Source organism: Sycon ciliatum, chromosome 3 (assembly GCF_964019385.1).
Source record: "Sycon ciliatum chromosome 3, ocSycCili1.1, whole genome shotgun sequence".
NCBI lineage: Eukaryota > Metazoa > Porifera > Calcarea > Leucosolenida > Sycettidae > Sycon > Sycon ciliatum.
The window spans coordinates 32,895,302-32,917,827 of record NC_088645.1 but is presented as its reverse complement, the minus strand read 5'-3'; the positions used below and the strand labels follow the sequence as shown (position 1 = coordinate 32,917,827).

Sequence of the window (22,526 nt, the reverse complement as noted above, 5' to 3'; positions counted from 1 at the left end):
CTAACATGTCAATCTTCGGGAGGTAGCTATTCGTCGTTCATGGGATACTATCGCTGTCGAGTGTCTTTCGCGCTGCTACATTCCGCTGTATTGTGTGTCAGGACAGGGTAGGGGTGCTCGGTCGGCCCGTCACCGCCCAGTTCACATGCTTCGTGAGTTGGTGATGGTGGAGGGTAGGGTTCCCCAGCCGTGATTAGTGCTGCACCGAGCTTGTTTTTTGTGAAAGTATAGCTATAATATTATCACATGGCACGTGATTGTTGCCCGTACTCCAGCGAATCAGCACCTTTCCCGCTGCGGCCAATAATATTATACGATATTGCCCCCAAAAATAGTTTATTTCAGTGATTGCGTGACTACGCGTATACGACTCTGTGCACTGTAGATCCACGACTCTACGACGAGTCGCATGCAGTGTGCAGCATCGAGACGAAGATGCTTTTTGGAAATGGACGTCCCGGCAATGGACATGGCCTTCGACCTTTGCCGTGTGGTGCTTGCAGAGATCATTAATTTTGTTCAGTCATGTTGGCAGCCTGACCGTCGGTAAGCTTGTGGATAGGATTCAGTTCTGTTCGATGTGGTACTGTGATCACAAACAATTATTTGAAATAGCAAATTCAACTCAGCATCGTGCCTTTTCAGATCCTCGCAAAGTCATTGCCTCTGTGTGGTCTTCCTGTGCCACGCGAAACTCTTACCAAGCTCATCTGTCCTCTGGCTTCACATTTGCTTGAACAACAAACACAACAATTCAGGAATGTTTTGCAATGAAAAATACAGCTATTTTTAGCTGAAAAGAAGAAGAAAAGTTGTCCTCACAATTTCACACCAGGGAGTCGGCAAATACTTGCAGTACTGTATTTGACAACTTCCTGATACACATGTAAACATGTAGAAACTCTTTGTGGTAGCATGTCTACGGCCCTCAGGGTAACCTCTCGGGGCAATAATATATCTACGGCCCTCGGACTAATCTCGGGCAATAATATATCTACGGCCCTCGGGCTAACCTCTCGTTGGCAATAATATATCTACGGCCCTCGGGCTAATCTCTCGGGGCAATAATATATCTACGGCCCTCGGGCTATTTTAAACCTCTCGGGGCAATAATATATCTACGGCCCTCGGGCTAACCTCTCGGGGCAATAATATATCTACGGCCCTCGGGCTAACCTCTCGGGGCAATAATATATCTACGGCCCTCGGGCTAACCTCTCGTTGGCAATAATATATCTACGGCCCTCGGGCTAACCTCTCGGGGCAATAATATATCTACGGCCCTCGGGCTAACCTCTCGGGGCAATAATATATCTACGGCCCTCGGGCTAACCTCTTGGGGCAATAATATATCTACGGCCCTCGGGCTAACCTCTCGGGGCAATAATATATCTACGGCCCTCGGGCTAACCTCTCGGGGCAATAATATATCTCCGGCCCTCGGGCTAACCTCTCGTTGGCAATAATATATCTACGGCCCTCGGGCTAACCTCTCGGGGCAATAATATGCCATAATTATTATTATTATTATTATTATGCTCTATTCGCGTTAGCATCAGTGAGCTTATAAAGCTCACATATAGCCTTCGCTTAAGCCGCAAGAAGGAGCAAGTGAGCGCGAGAAAGCGCAATGCACACAGAGCGTCAAAACAAAACGAAAAACAGAAAAAAAGAGACAAGCTGCAAGAAGGAGCAAGTGAATGCGAGGAAGCACAGTGCACATCAAGCATCACAATCACAAAAAAGACAAGATGGAAACGCAAAGTTATGTCCATTGTTGCATTAGCGGCTACATACAACCTTCACCAGGTCCTGCCACTGAGGGCGATCCTGGGCGAGCTGCTGCAGCCTGTTGCAGTCATCTCCATTATCTATATATAAAGGTATAAATTATGTCCATTGTTTCATTAGCAGCTACATACAGCCTTCACCAGTTCCCGCCACTGTCGACGGTCTTGGGCAAGCTGCTGCAGCATGTTCAAGTCATCGCCAGTCTCTAGGGCGGTATTATTTTTCAGCTTTTTAAGATCATTATTGAGCGTTCGCGGGAGCGTTGTTCTTGGGCGTCCCCTAAAGCTGGGGCCGTTACCCCCTAAGAAGTAAGCTCCCATGGCACGTCTGGCTGGGGCTGCCTCTTCCAAACGCAGCACATGACCAAACAGCCTCCATCTAGCATCTCTGATGATTTGGCTCACGGGGCGAGATTCTGTGCGTTTATACAGGGAAGTGTTCTTTATTATGAGCGGGTATTTAATGCCTATCACTGTTCGCAGCTGCTGCCTGTGGAATTTCCGCTCCTGTGTCCCCGTGAGACTCCACGTGCCACAGTTATAAAGCAGGATTGGTAGAATGAAGCTATTATAGAGGCGCACTCGTAGAGACTCTCTGATGTGTTGCCCTCTCAGCCATATCACCCACATCCGGTGAAGTGCGCTTGTAGCCAACCGCTTTCGTCTGCCTATGTCCTCATCCACTCCAAGCATCGAGCCCAGCTTTATTGTGTGTCGCCACTGTTCCTCTATTCGATCCTTTTGTCTGCTTATCATGGTGTGTTCCGTCTTCCCCTCATTCATCTTCAAGTTCCACTCTGCTAACGAAGAGGATATTGTAGGAAGGCAATCTTTTAGATACTTTTGGTCGGTACTGATGAAGTCCACATCATCTGCATATTCCGACTCTCTGGGCAGAAGCAGCTGGACGTCTCGGTCTGGTCGCGGCGGTAGACGGTTTCGTACTTCTCTTAACGCAGCTTCCAGGTATATCGTAAACAATACCGGCGACAGAGAATCTCCCTGTGGAGTCCCATTGTATGTTTCAAGTGGCTGGCTCAGGATGTTGTTTAGCCGTACTTTAATGGTGGTATCCGTAAGTAAGCACTGAATAAGATGTAATTCGTCCCGGCTCACAATAGTCTCCAGCACGTTCATGAGCTTTGGTCTTGAAATAGTGCCATAAGGCCCGCAGAAACCATGGGATAACAAATACTTATTCTTATATTTATACTTCAAGTATTACGAAATAATTGACAGGCTTTGAATCGTTTTATCAAAATCTAAATATTTGCCGGTTTGGAAGGTGGGAAATCATAACAATGTCTGCACATCACCCTTACGGGTACAGTACAGTCGAATGTACAATAGTAGATCTCTTGAAATCGGAAACTGATAAAATGCAATAATTTTACTTGTACAATGCACTAGTAACTAGAACACGGGCTTTGTATTTGCTTGTGGAGAACGCTCTCGCCGCGGGCATGGTGATACTCCGCGAGCCACATGACCGAAAGGTCCAGCGTTGCTCCCACCTCTTCCGCGCAACCTAAACTCACATTAGCCGTGCTCGGTGTCGAGGACACAAAGTAGGTCATAAAAAGTTAATTTGATGTTATCATATCAGGACGCAAGAGGTTGAAGCCTGCAAGGTATTGAAAAGCCGTGTCTTTATATTGTACTCGGTTACCATAGAAACTGCATAGCAACATCATAGTTACATGTATGTGTAGATTTCATCGATATTGTTTCCGTTTTTAATCAGGCATGGCATTTGACCATGTTTATGGCAAAAAATGCTTCTCTGTTATCTGCTGCTAGTCTCTTCAAGAGCAATATTGCTCACTGTACATGTATGTGTGCGTACATGTGCAGTGTACATTAGATTCTCCGGGACGCCAAGCATCACCAGTTCCTTCCATAGCGACATGACTGCCAGTCATTCTGTTGATGCCATCTTCAGTAGGTCCGTCAAATATCATAATGGAACGAAACAAAGCTTGTCAGGAGCAACTTCTAGCTGTTATGGAGTGTGACTGGTGCAGCGAGTCAACCTGGTTACAGAGACCACACGTTGATGGTCCCTTGAGCAGTCGCTTTAGACAGGTCTCACTGTACTCGTACTTGTGCATGAACTAGCCAACACAACTTTACAGTGAGACAACACTAAATGTGAGGATGTATAATGTAGAAGTACTTGCGTGTTTTCGACACTGAAAGAGTGTAGAGCACACAAAGAGTGTAGTGCAGTGAGTGTAGTATGGGCATTTGGAAGTTTCGAACCTTCCCAGGGAAGGATGCAGCCGTGGTAACAGAATGCGTAGGTTGATGATGATTATCAGTCTGAGGGCCCAGGGATGACTTTCTCCAAGCCGTTTGCATGTGTAAGTGAACCCTAGCCAACTGGTCATCATAAGATGGCAGGCGATAACAATAATGACAACATCGTCTACAACGCCTTTAAGGCTTTATTGGATAGAACACAAAGGTGGGATAGCAAAAAGGTGGAAAGCAAGGCAATGTAGAAACGAAATCCAAAGCAATAATCGAGAAAACAACGACAATCACAATTTCAAACATGGACCCTCAAAGTGAAATGGCCTCTTTTACGGGCAAAATCACCCAACAAAGCAGAAACTGGGCCAGCTGCTCCAAATAACTTCAAAAAAGGCCCGGGGAAACAAAAGAAAAACCGGGCCATGGCGAGCAATCAAACAACATTCAAATCCTCATACAATATCCAGTCAGCCACAGTGGATGCCTCCGGAGCGACTACAGCTGCAGATGACGCGACAGGGGCATAGGCAGAAAACATGGATCGGGCACCATGCACACACACTACATGTACACTTGCCCGTATATGGCATAGGAAAAGCAGTAGAAGCGTATTAGTAGATATGAACTCGTAATCAGCATTAAATCCTAGCGTGTTACGGTCTGGGCAGTGGGCACGGCGTGAGCGGATCACGCAATGAGTGCCATACCAGTGCAGTGTGACGTGAAATGAATTCCGCATGAACATCATCGCCAACTAGTCGTCATCACACCCTCCAGCAACGTCGGAAGCTGTCCAACTCGGCGGCAATCTGCTTGAGCTGAGACTTTGACCTGAACACCTTCTGGCACACGGCCGCCATCGACATCATACGAATGAAGTGCTCCGGAGTCAAGTAGTCCTCATCCCGCGCCAGCCCCAGGGCCAACCACTGGTCACGGAGCGCATTCTCGATCGTCGCCACACGATGCGATGGCCAAGCATACTTTTCAGCTGTGCTGTGAATGAACCGGGCCACGGCGTACTTGGCTAGTAAGGGTAAAAGGAACGAAGGCAGTCAACACCGACGAGAAAATACCATTGGACATGAAGCAATGGCCAGTACAGTTGTTGGAACTACAGTAAACCCTGGTGTAAGCGACCTCTGGGTTTAGCGACCACCTGCTCTTAACCACCGTTTGTCCATGCACCGACAGTTCTACACAGACACTGTGGGACCTGGTTCTAAAGACCATGTGGCTTTAAAGACCACTTTTGCTTGCACCGTTGGGTGGTCGCTTTAACCAGGTTTTACTGTATAGGGCATAAAATCCTCACTATACACACATTATTCATTGGTAAAAGTAAAAGTAAATTATGTGTCTGTTCCCTTTTGTTGTGTAGATTTCCACTTCATAGTTCTCGTCTGTAGTTTATCAGTACAATATGTTTACCCCGTGTTATGTAAATAAAAAGGACCAAGAACCTACAAAATACGCTATAATGTCCACTAACACCATCAGTTACTAAACAATCAGCTCATGCGATAACATTGCACGACACTGACCGACGGTACTGACGTTCTCCAACTAACTGGCTCACAGCTCTAGCATATCTTGGATGCGCACTCCAACAGCGTTCCAACTTAGAAGGTTCTAAGCTATAGAAATAACAGGAGTATTGTCCAGTGGTCCTGCCAGTATCGTCATCGACATGCATGAACATCCGCCAACGTCCTTCACAGCTAAGACTTTCAGCTCGAGCTTGTCTTGGTTGTGCTCACCTTCCCCTCCTCATTTTGCATGCTGCAAACCTGCAAGACAGCACCACTAAATGCTCAACCCACAGTGTTTCGGGGAAAGCGCGAGCTCCAGTGTGGTGAGCAAACCCTCTCCTAAGAAATCAACGCCAAAGTCGCTACAACTTATCAGTAAGGTAGACCATTAGAAGATAATGCAGCAAAACGATCTTCTGATGAGAGGACAGATAGGACTCACGTTGTGTTTTGACATATGCGCTGCGATCCGTCTCTCTCAGGGTCCTTAACTCGATTCGGTGCAGCCGCTGCTCAGCCTGGTAAATAACCTCCAACAGCGCAAGGAGCAGCTCCTGACGAAGGCGCTTCAACACTGCCGTCTTGTCTGTCATCGGATGCATGTTCTCGATGGGGAACACGTTGTTTCGGGATGAACCGACAAGCTGTGTTGCATGAGGAACATTCTTCCAGCCTTCCAGCAAGTCATGTGGCGGATCTCCCTCTCGGATGTGTGTCACGCAGGTGACCGGACAAAGATCTGGAAACAAGGAGAAGCAAAATTGTCGAGCAAATGCATAGCTGAAAATAGTACGTGAAAATCTTTCACCATTGGCCATTAATGGCACCAAGGAAAGACCACTTTGTGTGTGTGTGTGTGTGTGTGTGTGTGTGTGTGTGTGTGTGTGTGTGTGTGTGTGTGTGTGTGTGTGTGCGTGTGTGTGTGTGTGTGTGTGTGTGTGTGTGTGTGTGCTTTTTTGTGTCTATGCTGGCACACATCTTGCTGCACAGTTGTTTGCTACAGGACAGGAGATAACCATTGCTAGCAAAAAAGCAGCCTCTCAAATTGGTCTGATTACATTATATACATGTGTACAGAAGACAGCAACTGACCGTACCACATCACAAACCAGTAGACTCGAGGTTAGTGAGGACACATCACCCTTGAAGTTGTACCTCCGCACTTTACGTGCTACGAGGCGACTCAAAGTAAGCATTGAGTATACCAACCGCCTACGTTCCTAGTAGAGATCATACAGTTCTCCATCACTGGGATATGTGTGAAACACAAGTGCACGTCTTTCACTACAACAAATCATTAATAATGTATGTGCCCTGTAAGAAGGCCATAGGCCTGTTGGATATACGCAAGTAAAATAATAATATACTAGCAATACTAGCAGTTTTTTTCCCTACACCATTTCTTCATATTTTCATCGTTTTATTGCACATCGTCTCCACCGTTTTTACATTGCATGAATAAAGTACACAAATGTCGGTTCAGCTAGTTTTATTGATTGCGGTTATCAAATTATTGTCTCCTCGCCGTGTGTTTAAATACCAGCAGTACTATGCTTTGGATACGGTAGAAAACTAGCACTAGTCTTAAAAACATTGCCACACATATCATGATGATATCTCTCACGCAATGCACACACTGCAGATACGGAACACTCAGTCTGGCTTCTATCTCACGAAAACCATGAATTCTTTCCAAGCTACCTCTACACATGAGCATTGTGTATGGGCAGTTGCTACATTCCTTGGTTTGAGGGAAAGTTGCAAACGGGAAAAGGCTGAAGAAAACATTGACTTTCGGCTCCAGGACTCAAACTGGGAACCCTCGTTTATGGCCAGTGCCGCTCTACCACTAAGCTATGGCGCAGTCATCATCAAAACAGCGACCGTTCAATATGTTCTTTACAATTCCTACACAGCACGTACCCAGTTGCTTGAGAAGTGGCTGGAAGCCACTCCAAAATGATTCCTCTGTGTGACTCCCGGGCTTGGGGGAGGGTTCTTCGCCACACCCTCGTGGAGTGATGATGAAAATCACACCGTGGCATTGATCGGCCATGGGACTGTTGTCATTGTGGCGAATTTTCTCCTCGTAGCACTCGTCGCTAGCGTGAAGCTTGTTGGTGAGAATGGCCTCCAAGACGAGAACCTCCGAGTCGAGTCCAAGCTTCTCCCCACTACCTCGACTGTTGCGTAGAATGATCTCCCCATTGGAGTCGGTTGTCAACGTTGTTTCACGCACCCTTGCGTCTCCTTCCCCCGCTGAAAACACCTGCATGAATGAAGGAACCAGACCACGGGGTGGTCAACATTCAGAATATAAAGCACAATGCAGACACGCACACCATAAAGCTTCAAGTCCAGAATCTTACGAAGAGGTTTTTCCTCCTTATTTCTGGATAACCGATTTCTTAGGGTAAGAATTGCGCATTTTTATGTGAAACTTCAGGTTAAAGAAGGGGTTGTGGCTGACAGTTGAGTGTGACATCCTGCTCTTAATTGAGTGTAACCTGTAATCAGGGGAAACAGAGTAGGATCAGCCCCCCCCTCCTCCCCCCCCTCCCCCTCCCCCCCCCCCCCCCCACCAGTTCTTCTGCACTCGATGGTAGTGTAGTTACTAGTGTTGCAGAAGGGATGTGATAGCAGCAGCACAATGCAGATAGCTAGTCTCTACGAGAAGCTGACCTCTTCAGTGGCTGCCTGATCAAACAGCCGCAGTATGTTGCAGTGTGACTCTTTCCAGTGTTGGGCCGGCCCATGAACGCGATACGCAGGGGACCGTAATCCTTCATGGTCATCAGGCCGGGAAATGTGTCCCTGGTGAGACGATTGCTGCCCTGTGTCAACGAGTACTGCTTGACACGGTCCATGCAGGCCTGGAGCTGTATCGAGGGAGAAACACAGCACGACAAAGAAATTAAAAGGACAGAGAGTAAGAGCGAGAAATAGAAGAGAGAGAGAGATAGAGAAAGAGAAAGAGAGAGGGCGACAAAGAGAGAGAGAGAGAGAGAGAGAGAGAGAGAGAGAGAGAGAGAGAGAGAGAGAGAGAGAGAGAGAGAGAGAGAGCGACAAAGAGAGAGAGAGAGAGAGAGAGAGAGAGAGAGAGAGAGAGAGAGAGAGAGAGAGAGAGAGAGAGAGAGAGAGAGAGAGAGAGACAGACAGACAGACAGACAGACAGACAGACAGACAGACAGACAGAGACACAGAGAGAGACACAGAGAGAGAGAAAGAGACAGAGAGAGAGAGAGAGAGAGAGAGAGAGAGAGAGAGAGAGAGAGAGAGAGAGAGAGAGAGAGAGAGAGAGAGAGAGAGAGAGAGAGAGAGAGAGAGAGAGAGAGAGAGAGAGAGAGAGAGAGAGAGAGAGAGAGAGAGAGAGAGAGAGAGAGAGAGAGAGAGAGAGAGAGAGAGAGAGACAGAGACAGAGACAGAGACAGAGACAGAGACAGAGACAGAGACAGAGAGAGAGAGACAGAGAGACAGAGAGACAGAGAGAGAGAAAGAGAGAGAGAGAGAGAGAGAGAGAGAGAGAGAGAGAGAGAGAGAGAGAGAGAGAGACAGAGAGAGAGAGACAGACAGAGACCGCAAGAGACAGAAAGCGCAAGAGACAGAGAGAGAGAGAGACAGACAGACGGGCAGACATACAGACACACCCACCCACACACACACACACATGCACACAGATAGACAGATAGAAATAGAAACACACACACACGTGCGCACACACACACACACACACACACACCAAGAGCAAACATGTTGTTTTGTTGCCATACTTTCCGGAGTACAAGCCACACTTTGAACGCTTAAATTTCCCTTAAAAAGGGGGTTGCGGCTTATACTGCGATGATCAAATCAACAGGTGCGCAATGTTAGACTTGGGTAGAGAACCAAGGATTAATGTATCGTGACTATCGTCATGTCGTGTCGTGCAATGTTATCGCATGAGCTGAGTGTAAAGTAACTGGTGGTGTTAGTGGTCAATATAGCCTGACTTGTAGCTCATTGGTCCTCTTTCCTTCTTATAGATCAAATCAACGGTGCTAAATAGGTTAGATGTCCGCATTTCGTGGCACAGAAATGGTGGATGTCGCTCATTCTCTGATAATGGATCAGATGCGAACATTTGGTGCCACAATGGAGGAGTGTTTTCACAGCAGAGAGATCACAGAGCGCATGTGTTCCGACTGAGTAATGTGATGTAACATTACAGCACACGAAGTACTGTGCAGTGTAGTCGTAAGTCAGCTGCAAACCCACGAGACAATGAAGAAAAGGCAATATGGAGAGCGTGTAACACCCGTCGACCACGGTTCATTTTAATATGCCCCTGGTTTTCTCCACCTCCGGGAAGGTTGGCAGGGAATGTTCGGAGTTCAGGAAGACCCTGGTGAGTCTTGTTGTGGAGAGGAATGCTGATTTGCATTATTCCGTTGTGATGAATCACACGCGCTGCAAGCTTTCATTCTGCTTTAAAATGCGATGGGCGGCCACTTGCTTCAGGGGCACACGAGCATCCTATCTCCGCAGCCGAATGCTCTTCGCAGTTGAATGCAGGCTGAGGGCTGGTTGGCAGTAACCCTCTGCCTCTGGCAACAGTCATGCATGTTTGCATGATTGGCAGTAGTAGTCACTCATTTTCATAACAACAAGCCCTGATTACATTTGAGCCCGTTGAGTTCCTTGTCTATTGTTGTTCTCACCTTGTGCTGATCATAATAGAAACTTTTTGTCGAGTAATTCAACCTCATGGATAACGATAGCGCCAGGGCACTGCAGAAGCCCAGCGCCACAACCAGCTTCCTTTTTTGGTTGCCTTGAAACGTGTTCACAGTCTTTCTATCTCTTTTCCAGAGGCTGAAAAATGAAATTCGATCCATTCCTGTACATGTGGCCATCTTTTGCCAGAACAGTTCAGTCTTCAAACGAAACCGGGTCATTGGAATTCCGCCAGGGTTCGTGTTTTCACGGCCCAACAAGCTGAACAGTGAAGTCAGTAGCTCTGCCAAGACAGTGTTCATAATATTATTATGCTTCACCAGCACTTGGCGAAGTAATAGTTATCCAGCCCCATACAGTACTCTATCCTTGGTTTGTCGACGTCACTATTAGAATTACTACTGCTTGTTCACTCTTCATGTGGGGAAGGCATGCGTCTCGAGTAAGAGATTTTTTTTTAATTAAAAAAACCAATAGAAAGTTATGAATGGATGTCGGGTGTGATCACACTTCTTACCCGCTTGGTGTGCTCAATGTCTTCCTGATCATCTTCGTTCCTTAGCACCTCTCTGACTGCCTCCTTGAACTTGTCGGGGTGCCATTCCTGTTTGATCTGCTTCTCCTGAAAAAGGAATATCCGAACCAGAGGGAACGCACCAAAACCTCTCCCTAAACAAAAACACAACCAGAGTCCGAGTCGCATGCGGAAATGTCGTCAAGTACCTTGAACAAGCTCTCTCCATTGAGCCAGCGGCGAAACATTTTACAAAGCTCCTGACTCCTATAGTTATCTAGGACACGGCTGGTTATGGGGGTGGAAAGAACAACTCGAGAGTAGAAAGAAGGCGGACAACATCAGAAGCGCTTCTCCACACCGACCGGTTTGGCTGTACTATGGAAAGAGACACCCATCAAACACTAGACTAGGGACTTGACCTAGATTTAGGCTAAGGTTAGCCGTGGCGCTGGGTCCAATACCTCTTCGCCGAGTCTGCCAGCGGTGCTTGCAGCGGCTTCGGTGTGTATGATGTGTAGCCTTTCCAGCGTAGGGGTACGAGTAGTTTCGAGACTGGTGTGCGCGACTCCCGGAATTCGTGACTGGATGAGCGGTACCCTTTTCCGCATTAGCAAAGTTTCTATATGCCGCCTAGTTTGAGTCCTTACAGACACATGCAGCACTTTCACGGCGCAGTCCACGATACGACTTCACTGCAACCGATACGACTTGCCTGCGAGGAAACCGAGGCATCATTGAGGAGAGAAAGATGAACTAATTACTTGAACTCCATGCAAGGGTCCCAAAAACCGAATGAAAACGCAGCAGGCCACTAGGTGCCTAAAGTTGCATGATCGCAACTTGGGCTTTGCGCGCGTAAATCCCTCTACAAAATGCTTTTACAAACTCATACAAAGGGAGCTTTATAATTCTTCTATGTCAACCGATCCTCCAGTTAATGGAAATCCATCGAGTGAGCCAACTAGCTTTGCCCCACAGAGCACCATTGAATATCCCGGTGTGAACCAGCCTGAGCGACTCACTAGCGCTAGAAGCATGTGTGCTGAGTGAGAAAGGATCAATTAGTAGCGATGATTATTGGTTCGTGACAGGGAGTCGTACTACGACTCCCTGGTTCGTGATCATGTTGCATCTAGCTCACTAGGGATTGGAGGCAAGACCTTGGCTTAGCCGAGTGCACTAGGTCTCACCATCCTTTTGCTCCTCAATAAAAAGAAAAATACCTGGAGCTCATGGGCACTCGTAAAAAAATAATAATCAAAATAATCTGTGCTGCGCTGATGAGTTCACAAAGAACTAAACAGCATGCTGTCTGCAGATTGAGTAATAATTAAAATAAAGGAGCGATAGATCAGGCTGTGGCAATGTCAATGATCAATGACTATTATTGTAGGGTTATGCTATGTTGTATTCTCTATTTATAGGGCTAAATCGAAACAGACAAACCTAATGACGGGTAAAGTCACTCTGACGGAGTCTGAGCACACCTGCAGTGCTGTCAAAGCTTTTTCGGGCAGCGTTCGATTTTGAAGGCTCTTCCGAAAACCGGCCAAAATGTCAGGGACAGTACTTTCCTATGCAGAAGTCCCGTGTTTTCAATTTTGAGCACAACTGAACACACAAATCACTCTACATCATGTGCTTCTAAAAAGGCTAGTACAAGGCAGGGAGCCATATATTAATTATACATATTTTTATTTTTATTATCAAATTTTACACATGTACATTGTATGTGTAGGGGAATTCCCGGTGCAAAGTAATAAAGTACTAACACTCCTGGATGGCATGTACATCATGTACATCATGTACATGTACATCAGGGAGCCCTACACATACATTGTACATTGTACCACGGTGTGTGTAGGGCTCCCTGTCACCTGATGTACAGTGAGTGCGTTCGATTACACACTTGAATCGATTCATGAATCCATTCGCATGCATTCAAGTCGTTCGATTTCATGTCATGAGCCCTGGAATCGATTCGGAATCCATTCGCGCTATTCACATGGGGTGATGTGAATAGCGCGAATCGATTCATGAATCGATTCGTGAATCGATTCGCGCGTGTAATCGAACGCACTCAGTGAGTGCGTTCGATTGCACACTTGAATCGATTCATGAATCGATTCAAGTGCATTCAAGTCGTTCGATTTTCATGTCATGAGCCCTGGAATCGATGCGGAATCCATTCACTCTATTCACAGGGGGTGATGTGAATAGCGGGAATAGGTTCATGAATCGATTCGCGCGTGTAATCGAACGCACTCACTGTGAACTTCTGGGCGCAATGTTGGTTACAATGGCAACTAAGCGAATTTTCTTGGTATTCTGGGCGATATTTTGGACACTGAAAATGTGTGGTACACGGGTGTGAGATTGTGGGCGAAAATTACATGTATTTGGCAGCACTGTACCTGTCCTAACAAGGTCGAAACAAGCAGCTATAGCCATGCACAGACTTATCAAATGTACATGACACATACACATACACCCGTAGAGATAATGTTCCTGAAAGCCATGCACGACAATCCAAGCCGCAGTTCAACGTAATTCTCGTGTAAAAGTGATCATAATTATATGCTAGCAGTAGAAGTACGGTATTTACTCGTATGTTTAATGTATAATCAGCGCAAAATGACGAAAAGAAACAATGAAAAGATGTGTAACCGATGACAAAGACATGTACATGTACAGTGGATCCGGCGGAAGAGCACCAAAATGTAGTACTTTTGCGAGAACGTTTCATGCATCATGTTGGTAACCATAAAAGGAAGAGGGTGCATTGGAATTGCCCGCCCAAGGCCTCGCATGGCTGTGTCGATTTCAATGCCTTTACAGTAGAATCTAGCAATTTTCCAGCAATGTTCGCCAAGGTCTAGGGAGAAAATTTAATATAGACTATAGGAAACGAGTCCACCATGAACCGAAGACTTAGGTGGCCATGTACATGAAGGTGTAAACCTGAAGAACTCTTCTACTGGAAAAAGAGCAACGTCAGTAGCAGCTTGTTGAGACCAATGCAACGCTATGGGGGGAAATGTTTGATAACTTCAGAATTTCAGGAGAGAACAGTAAGGGGGAAATAGAGACATTTCACTGAAGCGTCTACTAGCCAAATGCATTTCGGGGATGAAAGCCAGGCTTAAACCCTCCAGGCAGGCCGCATGGCTGCCAGCTCCACTGATACCTGCTTCATCTGACCGTCGCTTCGGAAGACCTTTCTGCAAGCGGCTTCGTCTGACATCATGCTCACAAACTGCTCCGGCGTCAAATGGTCCTCGTCTTCAGCATTGCCCGCGGTCAGCCACTGATCGCGCAGGGCTGTCTCCAAGGCAGCCAGGCGATGGGACGGCCATGCATACTTCCTAGCCGTGTGATGGACTAAGGCGGCTACGGCATATTTGGCTGAAGAGGATTGCAAAGAAAAGGAAGGGTTTGAATTTGAAAGCCGAATATTCGGACCTGGATATCAAGTCCTCAAGGAAAGAAAGGGCCCCGGTTCAAACATCAAATAAAAGCCTAACAGGTATTCAGAGTTTTCATATGGGAAAATACTCATACGAGTACTACGGTGGAATCCCTATTATCGGACCTTCCATATCCAGAAAGAGCCTTAACGCCAGGTACCTTGCAAGCACTAGTAGGCAGTGAGTGTTAAAGAGCCGGACGTCCTCAGAACCCGCAGATCGTCTTGTAAGTACCTGTGTGCTTGTAAAATGGTTTCAATCTTGTTCCAGTGAACTATTTCATGCGGACAATGTGTCTGATCTACTGAGACTGTAATGCATTTCCGAGGTCTGGACCGTTGTGAGAGACATGCATGGGCACCCTCTGATGCAGAGCCACCCGCAACAGATATTCTCTACTGCACAGTGATTCTACACTCTGGTCGTTTTCGTTTTGAAAACACCAACAATCTAACCAATAATTTTAGCACGCACACAAGAACAGATACTGGTGCCGAAATAATTGAGCAGAAAAGATTGCGATTCGCAGGATCAGAGCCCTCTAAGTGACATGTACCATAGTGAAAATCATTGCATGCCAAAGGGCCACTAATCCTCCAACATTGATGACCTGGGGATAGCCCTTAGCGAACAATGCTTGCAGAAAAGCCGGTAGAATATGGTACATTTCTGGTGTATTTCATGCATAGGAACGCTGGTTGCTTCCTGCACCGCAGCTTGTGCTCTTCCGCCGACTAACTTCCATTAACATTACGGCCCAAGAAGTCGCCGCCACTATGCGTATGGCATGCGTATGTTTGCGTACCATGGTAACGAAGAGGAGCAGAGTGCAAGGAAGTGAATACCACCCGTTAGCTTTGTACGGTTATGCCAATGTCCGTACTTTTCGAGCATTATCCGCCAAGGCCTTCCCAGGCACGGGCGATACAGTGCACTCACCTCGAATATCAGTGGCGTTATAACCGGTGCTGGTGTAACGCAGGGCACGTAGCTCGTGCCGATGGACGCGGTACTCGGCCTGGTACATGACTTCCAGCAACGCCAGCACCAGCTCCTGGCGAAGACGCTTCCGCACTGCCTCCGGATCGCCTGTCGGCTCTTTATTCTCGATTGGAAAAACTTGATTCTCCGCTGATCCCAAGAATTGGGTGGCATGAGTGACGCATTTCCAACCGTCACATAGCTCATCACGATGTAGACATCTCATCTTTGTGACCAATGTGACAGGGGTGATATCTGCAAAGAACAAACACCAGGATCCAATTTATGCAGGCATACAACAAACACCAGGATCCAATGCAGGCATACAACAAACACCAGGATCCAAAGCAGGCATACAACAAACACCAGGATTCAATGCAGGCATACAACAAACACCAGGATCCAATGCAGGCATACAACAAATACCAGGATCCAATGCAGGCATACAATAAACACCAGGATCCAATGCAGGCATACAATAAACACCAGGATCCAATGCAGGCATACAACAAACACCAGGATCCAATGCAGGCATACAACAAAGACCAGAATCCAATGCAGGCATACAACAAACACCAGGATCCAATGCAGGCATACAACAAACACTACAGTCTGTCTGCATGATCGACGAAGTCTCCTAGAGGCCTCGTCAGCCAGTAGACAGTGAACGCAATGACGCACAGCTTGTGCAACGAAAATCTCTGCTATGACAGCGTAAGTGCAAGTTGTTCGTGCAGTTTTAGCCTTTTACGGGTTTTAGGAAAATAGAGGCCACATGTCTCGTACTGCTCTTTTCTCTCCAAAACTCAACACTTGCAAGACAGATACGAAAAAAAATCATCAGTCAACCACAGGGACTCGAACCAGGGACCTTGCTATTCGCGAGCAATGCTCTAACCCACTGAGCTACAGTATGACTCTCATCCACTGTGATACTGTGATAGCAAATATATCCTTCTTCCATCAATCAATATCTGGCTTGCATCATACTGGCAACTCACACCTTTCCCAACTGTTACTAGTACATGTTACTTGTATGACATTTTCTGGCAATTGGCAGGGGCGGATCCAGACCCCAAAGCTGAGGGGTGCGAGGATGAAACTTACATATTTTCTTTACAGTAGTAAACCAAAGACATAGTATGTTATGTGTGTTACTGTATAATATCATAATTACACATAGCACCAAGATGAGTAGTATGATTAGTTACACATTGAATAACAAAAATTACAAGTAATTTACGACTGCTACCGGTATGATTCTCAGTCAGACACAGATTATGCTATGTACATGCTATATACACAATGTCAACTCTAGTCAGAATTCAGGGCGGCTGTTCAGTTCCTTTGCACCCTTCGCACCCTTCGCACCCCCCTGGATCCGCCCCTGTTCTGTATAGTACAACGAGCCTGGGCCTGGCCTTACTTTTTTTTTTTTTTTTTTTGGAAAAATCCTGACGGGTTCATTTGCACCCTTCGCACCCCCCTGGATCCGCCCCTGATTGGTGCATATTTAGTCCAGTTCTTACATCACTTTCCCAAGTCCAAGCACTCAAACAGCCATGGTCACTTTGCAGTAATGCTTAAAATTTTGATGCACCTGAAGTGACCTAATTTTCACACACACACACACACACACACACACACACACACACACACACACACACACACACACGCGCGCGCGCGTGAGCGCACAGACACGCACACACATACTACTACTACTACTACTACTACTACTACTACTACTACTACTACTACTACTACTACTACTACTGTAGCTCGGTTGCCACAACGGCCACACCACTCCGAAAGGAGCCAGAGTCATTGTCAGGAGCAGAAACGGAGATGACGACTCGGGTCACTCTGTCGACGGAACTACCGGTTGCAGCGAGAACAGCGAACACCATACGACGCTCTATCAGACTTGGTTGCTCGATGGCCACGGTCGCACTTGTGACGTCTGAAGCCAGGCACTGACTTGAATTGCCGATTGCATGTCACACACAAGAGAGAAGCTGGGACGTTGAGCGGAATAGGTGATGCTGGCGCGGACGCTTCCGATGGTTCCAGGGGCAAACAATGATGTACACACAAGCCACCACGAGAGTGAAACCACCTCCTGCATGTACCACACTGCACAGCACCACGCTGCTCCTGGATGGAGGGACTTCGCTCTGCGCTACACTTGTGTCTTGCTTTGTCACCTGGCCGACGAAACGAACGGTGGCGGATAAGACAGTCCACCCGTTGAGATTGGTCATGGGAAGGACCGCCGAGGCTCAGCCAAACGGCAGACACCCGCCAGGCAGACCGATCCTGAGCAATCCCATACCAAGCCAGATGTTCAATGCCGATGTGCCAAAGATCAGCCGAAATCACATCCCTCCAGCGACGACGGGGACCACACGCAGGTCGAGGCGACGGTAGGAAGCCAAACAACAGCTGCTTGGGCACACGAACATCCGACATGCGGGCCACATGGCCAAGCCATGCAAGCCTCCGCTTCCGAAGCCGGGAGGACAATAGCGATGGATCACCCCACATCTCTCGGAGCTGCTCATTGGTGATGCGTTCCTCCCACTGTTGTGTTCGCGAAACACACAAGATGCTACGGATGCATTGGTGGTGGAAGCTATCGAGGCGCCGGAGGTCACCCCGCAAAGGGCACCAGCACTCCGAAGCATACAGTAGCACTGTCATCACACAGGCGTTATACAATCGGCGCTTCACATGGAGTGAAAGATCACGATTAGCAAACACATCCTGGAGCGATCCAAAGGCACGCGAGGCGAGTGACAAACGCCTCGAAACGTCTCCTGCAGAACGCGCATCCGGAGTGATGACAGAACCCAGATAAACGAAGGAGGAAACATTTTCCACCACCTGTCCATGAAGCGGAATGCCAGCAGTGTCAACTGAAGTAACACCAACACCAGCCACCATAAATTTGGTCTTGGGTATACTCACAGTGAGGCCAAATTCAGCAGAAACATCCTGGAACCCCGTCAAGGCCAACACAGCATGCTCCCGCAAACCAACTACAAAGTTTGCATCATCCGCATACTCAACATCAACAACAGCGGTCTGCTGATAGGTACGGGTTCGTCGTGCTGGGTTGAATAACTGGCCATCCAAGCGATAGTGAAACTGGATTCCAATGTCTTGGTCACGATCAGCGAGAACAGACCGCCAACGTTCAACCACACACATACGCACACCCACCCACATGCACACACACACACACACACACACACACACACACACACACACACACACACACACACACACAGACGCACGCACGCACGCACACACACACACACACACACACAAGCACACATGCTAACAAAAAGAGATAGATCTTGGCTATCCCTGGCATACGGCATCACTTTGTCTTATACACCTGTACATACCCAATCTGGAGAAGAGAGGACGGAATCTGGACCAGAACATCTGCTCAGTAAGGTCACCAGGTCTGACGTTCTCAGAAAGGTGGTGAAGACATGTAAAGAACATAGCTGCATGGCATTGGTTGGCCATGGGACTGCTGTCGTTATGGCGAATATACTCCATGTAGCACTCATCACCGGCATGCAGTTTGTTGCTGAGCACAGCTTCCATCATACATATCGCACTGTCTCTGCCCCACGTCTCGCCACTACCGCGACTAGTGCGCAGCATGATGGCTGGACTATGCCCGGCTGCATTGTAGATTGGCGCATCACGAACTCTGCAGCTTCCCTCGCCTGCGCTGTACACCTATTAGGGACAAATAGGCCAGCACATGGTTAGCTCTTGGAGGATAATTAATTATTATTTGGGCAGAAAACAGGCAAAAAGTTGTTACTTTTTCTGGTACATTTCCTGCATATTCATCCCAACTCTACAGTCCATTCATCGAAAAAACAGTCCCGCTGGCTTTTGAAAGTCGGATCCGAATTGAGGATCAAAAACCCACTTTAAATCTCAAAAATCTGGGTTTTGGATCTGCTTCTCAATACATTTTTCTATGGTATACCTGTCCTAATTTTGTATAACCTGGCTGAATTTCTATTTCTCTGTTCTTGAACTTTTTTGGCCTCAAATGTGGCAAGGAGTAATTGCACGGGTCACACAATGCAGGATGCACTGTTATTTTCACTAAACCCGCAACTATATGTGGGAGACACCAAAACGTTAGGGTGCCAGTTTCCAATGAATGGACTCTAGCCGAGTCTCCGTTGACCTTACACTTGAATATGTCATACAGGGACATGCATACAACTGCATGAGTAATGCTAGAACAACAACTTTGCACTCACCCCTTCCGTTGGATCCTCGCCCAGTAGTTCAAGGATATTGTTGGCTGTGTGACTCCTTCCCACTCCAGGCCTTCCCAGCACGGCAATGCGCAGCGGACCATAGTCGTGCATGGTCATCAGGCCGGGAAAGGTGTCCCTGCTGAGGCGCCCATCTCTCTTGCTCAACGAATACTGCAAGATCCGGTCCAGGCAAGCTTGTAGCTTCGCGGTCGGGGACACAAGGTTTAACACAAGTAGAATCACAAGATTAACTTTCCCCACGCCTATGACAAGAGCCAAAAGCTTTATTTTTACTCTTGCCTACACCTTGCTAGAAGAGACGGCATATTATGCTATGCGAATGAGCAGTCGACCCTGCCAACGTTACGTGTTCAACTACAGTACACAGAAGAACAAGGGCAATCAAGGCTAGTTAATCGCTACTCTGAGTTTCATGCATTCACAATCGTCAGGCAATCATTAGAAGGGGTGAAACGAGTATATCGAGCTCGCTCGGTAATTTGAAATGAGCGAGTACTCGTTTCGCAAAATGCTCGTAGCATCCAATGTGCAGTGTACAGTATGTATGTACAGCGGCGGATCCAGCGATCTCTACGGGGGGGTTCCAGTACAGTCAAAACTGAATAGCTGATACATGTACATGGACACGCATATGGTTGCCAGTAGTACATTTACGAAATTTAGGGGTTCCGCGGAATCCCTGGATCCGCCCCTGATGTACATCATGTACATCAAGCCCTTCTGTTACTCTAACCGGTACTGATAGCCTATGCAAGCGCGAAATTATTGCTTGTCCCTACTTTATACCAGCAAAAGACAGTAGTTCAGACTACATTTCCTGCACTAGGCTTCATGCAAAGCTACTGTGTAGCAGGTGCATGTGGCATGTTCGGCGTTACGAGGGTGGGTGCAGTACATTGCTTAAAATGTTGTCAGAAAATACTCGTACTCGCTCGAATACTCGCTTGTTCTTTCAAAGAGTACTCGAGTCCTCAATTCTTGCACTCGTTTCACCCCTAAGTTCATCTGGCGGCATGAGGATGGTACTGGCCATGTCGGCGCACATGGCAGGTGAGGTATCGGTGGGTGTTCAAGTACATATACATGTACATTCAGGTCTTCATCTCAGCAATTCCCATCTAGTCTTGCTCATGCAATGCGATAGCGACACACATCAATGGTTATCCTCTGAACCGCGAGTAACCGTATAAACATCACCCCAAGACCGACAAACCTGCGCACACACTGAGTACAAGACGATCATAATCACGGTGTGTGATAGCTAACCCCTTAGCAGACATGCTGAATCTTCCATGTTGGAGGGTAAGGGCAATGGCACATGCGATCCTCAGGGAATGGCGTAAATGGACAATGCGTGATTTGCATTTGACGTTCTGCACATACTGAAGTAAATGAACATGACTGTGCTCAATCTGTACTATCATGTACATGTGTTCGCGTATTCCCATGTTCACACAAGTGCATTCTGGCTATATCAGAATTCTGGTTTTAAATTTAACATTACGAGACAGTGGTAGCGACTCCGGCGATGATTTCATAAGAAACGGTGTTCGCTCCCCACACTGCCGGAGGTCAGCCATTTTTTCCCCCGTCGATTTGACTCTTGAGCAAGGAGTGGTGCTTTCCTGCAGGCTTGGTGAGCGGAAGGTTCGATGGACTTCTCATGTGCGCTGGATTGCAGTCAGACAGTCAAGTGTCAAGTCAAGCCGGTGGGAAGGCACGAGCTCAGATGTGAGGAGCAAACGCCTTTCTTATAAATCAATATTCATCAGTTGAATAAATTGATATTAAAATTAGGGCTCAAACGGTCACGGTTTTACCCCTGACGGTTAACTGCTAAGCTAACGGTCGGTTAACCGGTTATAACCTATAAGCCACGGCAATCCTGCGGACTCTTTTTTAACCGTATATTTGACTATACTCATTCAAAAATGTACCCTATTCAGTACAACGCACACTTGTACATTCTCTTGCATGCTCATTCATACATACTCTCACACCAAGAGACCAGATATGACCGAGTTGACAGCCCAGAAATTGCGTACGCGTGCGACAGCCCGCGAAAGTGCACACTTTGCAACGACCTGACACTTGAAAAATTGACTGAAAAGTTACTGCGTAACCGTTATCTTTATCGGTTAACCGTTAATTCTTCGTAACCGGTCTGCAACCTGTTAATTGGACTAATCGTTTGAGCCCTAATTAAAATAGCAGTGTATTCCTCAGCCCACCCGCATGTCTTGCAGTTCCTGGTCATTTCGTTCCTCTTCCTCCAGTTGCCGTCGAACAGCAGCGGCAAACTGTTTCGGTTCCCAAACCTGGCGAACGACTCTCTCCTGTAAACATCAATCAGTATACCGGAAGAGAACAGTGGAGGAGAGAATTCAAATCCTGCAATGGGAAATCCCCGTTTCCTCGTCATCTAAGCCGACATGCACACCCACGCGGAAATACAATTATCGTGTCCGTCCCCGAATGGAACTCACAACAGCCGCTAACACAAGGTAAACCCAGGTAAGCCCAGGTAAACCCAGGTAAACCCAGTGGGAGGTGCAGTGCCTAACGGTGAGGGGATACAGTCAACTTTGCGTATAACGACACTCTGCGGGGCATCAGAAAAGTGCCTTTATTCGCAAAGTGTAATTATCGCAGAAGTCTCATTATATGTATTACAGCTAGATGGGACTTTGCTCTGGGCATGGAAATTCTGTCGTTATTCGCGAACTGTCGTTACATCCTCAGTCGTTATTAGCAAAGTTGACCGTAAGTCTCACAACGACTGGAACAAGGGTAGCAGCACGGCTGGAAAAACGCTCCCCAGCAGGACTTGAACCGGGCACCTCTCGTATCTCAACCATGGTCTTTGACCAACCCACTGCACCTGCCTAGCGCCTGGTTCCCATGCGTAGAACCTACGTGCAGCTAAAGAAAACCGGAGAGGTGGCAGGTCA

The 22,526-nt window shown here is 47.3% G+C and overlaps 2 protein-coding genes across 2 annotated transcripts in view; both read right to left on the bottom strand.

Annotated features, from left to right (window-relative positions):
* Positions 1-4,214: 4,214 nt before the first annotated feature.
* On the bottom strand, positions 4,215-11,051 carry LOC135812013 (uncharacterized). The gene is made up of 6 exons (XM_065325312.1): positions 11,015-11,051; positions 10,809-10,913; positions 8,261-8,457; positions 7,502-7,847; positions 6,021-6,317; positions 4,215-5,073 (listed from the first exon to the last, which is right to left on the bottom strand). The coding sequence occupies exons 4-6, from the start codon at positions 7,632-7,634 to the stop codon at positions 4,811-4,813; spliced, it is 693 nt and encodes a 230-aa protein (XP_065181384.1). The 5' UTR covers positions 7,635-7,847; positions 8,261-8,457; positions 10,809-10,913; positions 11,015-11,051; the 3' UTR covers positions 4,215-4,810.
* Positions 11,052-13,308: 2,257 nt separating this feature from the next.
* The window catches only part of LOC135812011 (uncharacterized), a 10,920-nt gene continuing 1,702 nt past the window's right edge, over positions 13,309-22,526 (bottom strand). The window contains exons 2-6 of the mRNA XM_065325309.1: positions 21,807-21,911; positions 19,555-19,755; positions 18,667-19,012; positions 15,215-15,511; positions 13,309-14,213 (exon numbers count right to left, since the gene is read on the bottom strand). Of these exons, the coding sequence (XP_065181381.1) occupies positions 13,951-14,213; positions 15,215-15,511; positions 18,667-19,012; positions 19,555-19,755; positions 21,807-21,911 (1,212 nt within the window). The 3' untranslated portion in view covers positions 13,309-13,950. The remainder of the gene's footprint in view (positions 14,214-15,214; positions 15,512-18,666; positions 19,013-19,554; positions 19,756-21,806; positions 21,912-22,526) is intronic.